The sequence below is a fragment of the Crocuta crocuta genome, unplaced genomic scaffold (assembly GCF_008692635.1).
Source record: "Crocuta crocuta isolate KB4526 unplaced genomic scaffold, BGI_CrCroc_1.0 scaffold296, whole genome shotgun sequence".
NCBI classification, from domain to species: Eukaryota; Metazoa; Chordata; class Mammalia; order Carnivora; family Hyaenidae; genus Crocuta; species Crocuta crocuta.
The window spans coordinates 1160948-1163734 of record NW_027530504.1 but is presented as its reverse complement, the minus strand read 5'-3'; the positions used below and the strand labels follow the sequence as shown (position 1 = coordinate 1163734).

Genomic DNA, 2787 nt, shown 5'->3' with positions numbered 1-2787 from the left:
ACAGGAGTGGGAAGACACTGCCTGCCTCCAGGAGGCCGCGCTAGCGCTCGGGGCCAGACGGCACACAGGGCGCCTCATCTACAGCTGCCACAGCGGCCACGGGCTGCGGGGACAGCGGCCGGCTCTGGGTGAGGAGGCGGGAAGGACCCGGCCAAGGCCATCCTCGGGCCTGCGTGCGCTCACAGAGTGTCGCGCGGCACGTCCGCTCCCCGGCCCTGCCGTCGGGCGCGTGCTCCCGGGCCACCGGTTCTCTCACCTGTGATCTCGGTCTTCTTCGGCTTCATTAGCTGGCCCATCATAGACAGGATGTCTTGTCCGCCCTGCGTAACGGAAGGTTCGTGAGTCTGTCCCGCTGCCCAAGGCCCCCGGAATGTCTCACTGCCGCCCCCACCACGCCGGTTCCCACGGTCAACTGGACACGGGGCCCCCAGGTGTGGAGGGCCCAGACACCCCCACCAGAAAGCGTGAGGGGCTTCTAAGCACAGAGGAAGTCTCAGGGGTCCCCCTCGGCCTGCAAGAAGGAGCGGAAGGCCTTCACAGGAAGTGCCTGCCATTTCCTGACCAGCCGCACAGGCCGTGCCCTCCTCTGAACACCCTCGCCCTTTCAGGGCTTTTGCACACTCTGTGCCACCCGCTGCGCAGCGCCGCCTCCTTTCCGGGAAGCGTTCAGGCCAAGCGGCCCTGCCCTCTGCCAAGGCTCTGGCTCCCTGGGGGACAGGCGACCGTGGAAGGAAGCGCTGGGACTCGCCCATCTACGTTCCCAGGCCTCTTCACCGGACTCGACCACAGTCCCAGAGCTGGCCTGGAGCTGCTCGACCTCCGACCTCGGGGGCCGACCCTGCAGAAGGGCTGGCCGTCCCGCCGCCCCTCCCAGTGCCATCAGCCAGAGGTGCCGTTTTGTCACCTGCTCGACATTTCATGATCCCGCTGTCACCACGCCCTGTGACAGGTGCTCGCTAAATGTGACAGGTGCTCGCTAAATGTTCAGCTGTAAAACGTAGCAAATGTTTCCTGAGAACCCAGGCACTTGATCCTGCAGGGTAAGAACTACAATGCCGTCTTCACGGAGGAGGGAACTCAAAGCCAGAGCCCTACATCCCGGAAAACCCGGGGACACCAACTGACTAAGTGGCTGAGCTCACTGCTGTCGGGGTGACACGATCCCGGACTCCCACCTCTTGGCCAGACGCTCTAACTCAGGCAAACGCTCCCAGAAGGCTGGTTTGGGGGCAGCACTGCGGGTCCTGCAGGCCCAGGACGATTCCTAAGCACCCCCTTGGCCAAGGCTCCAAGGGCCAAAACACCCAAGGGTCAAACTTCGGGGAAGAAAGTCTATCCCCTGCTGGTGAGGAGGTGGACGCTCTCAGGGTCAAGAGGAAATCAGACTGAAAGGCTACGAGCAGGGCAGAGCTGGGGAGGTCAACTCACACTTCTCAGAGACGTCATCAAGTCAGGCAAAGTACCCGTCTCGTCAGCGTGAGGAGCAGACGCGACTCCCGCTCAAAGCAGGGAAACACTGAAGATTTTGCCAAGCGGGGCGGGGGCAGACAGGGCTTTGCCGGGCTTTCTGAAATCCCGCAAAGGTCTCCGAGAAACCTCCTGCCCTCCTCCATTCATACGCGGGGTCCCAGGCGGGAGCCCGATGCTGGAGAGAAGCCACAGAAGAAGCTGGTAGCTCAGGGCCAGAGGCTTGGCTGGGATAAGAAACAATGTGCAGGAAATCATCTGTGACTAGGGCATCTGGATGGGAACAAAGGAGTCCCTCGTAGCTCGTGTTGATGTTAATTGCTGAACATTACAGACAGAAAGGGACTGGCTGCTCAAAGGAGACCCTGACGCGGCACGTTCCCAGAGCTTCGGGCACACACAAAAGGGCTCGCAGCCCTGGCCTGAGCGCTGTCGCGCCAGCACGGGCAGTACCTGGGGCCGCGCGTTGGCCACATCCAAGTCATGCAAGGTGACGTCCTGGATGATCTCCTTCTTCTTGTGCACGTCCCCCTTTGGCAAGGGGACATACTCCTCGGCCTCGAGGTCGAATTCTGTGGCGTAGGTATCGCACCTGCCCTGCCTCTGCAAGGAGAGGGGCCCCAGTGCTGGTGAGTTTCGCCGCCAAGGCCCGGGGGGCAGGGCGCCCAGGGAGACAGGAGTCTCTGCTCCCGCCGCCTCCACAAACTCCACACGTGCCCCACCCCCCGCTGCCAGGGGAAGGGAGCTATCTGCTCATCACTGGGCTCCAAAAACCCAGCCGAGAAACACCTGATACTTTCTCCAAGACTCTTTCCCCCCCTCTTTAACTGTATGCAATTCCTGATAAAGGGCAAATCCAGTAGATTAACTGGAGACGGAGGGAGCTGTTCAGACTCTTTTGTAGGTGGGTGATTTATCGTACGATATGAAGTATTATGCTCATCCATTAAACAGTGAGGAACACTGTACAGGACACTGAAAATCAGATATAAAAAGAATGCCAACTAATGCAGCATCCCTTTCCACATGCATATATCTTGGGAAGAAAATACCAAAGAGATAAAAGGAAGATTAAATACACTGCACATTTCAATTTGAAAATGACTCCAGTTGTTTTGCTTTCTCACCCCGGGCTCCCCCTCTCAACAGGTTTTAGTATTTTTCGAACAGACTGTCTGTTCTAATCATGAGACGGTTAAAGAAGGATGATAAAGGGAAAGCAAACTGTATTAAACCTCACGGGGCAACTGCTGACCTTCTGTGAGCATCGCCCCAGGTGCCAGGCCCCCCCCACCCCCCGCACCCCCAATAAAACCCTCC

At 59.0% G+C, this 2787-nt stretch overlaps 1 protein-coding gene across 1 annotated transcript in view; it reads right to left on the bottom strand.

Annotated features, from left to right (window-relative positions):
* RUVBL1 (RuvB like AAA ATPase 1) overlaps window positions 1–2787 on the bottom strand; it is a 38777-nt gene that overhangs the window by 14457 nt on the left and 21533 nt on the right. Inside the window, exons 6-7 of the mRNA XM_077766859.1 lie at window positions 1921–2070; window positions 257–320 (exon numbers count right to left, since the gene is read on the bottom strand). Coding sequence (XP_077622985.1) covers window positions 257–320; window positions 1921–2070 — 214 coding nt within the window. The remainder of the gene's footprint in view (window positions 1–256; window positions 321–1920; window positions 2071–2787) is intronic.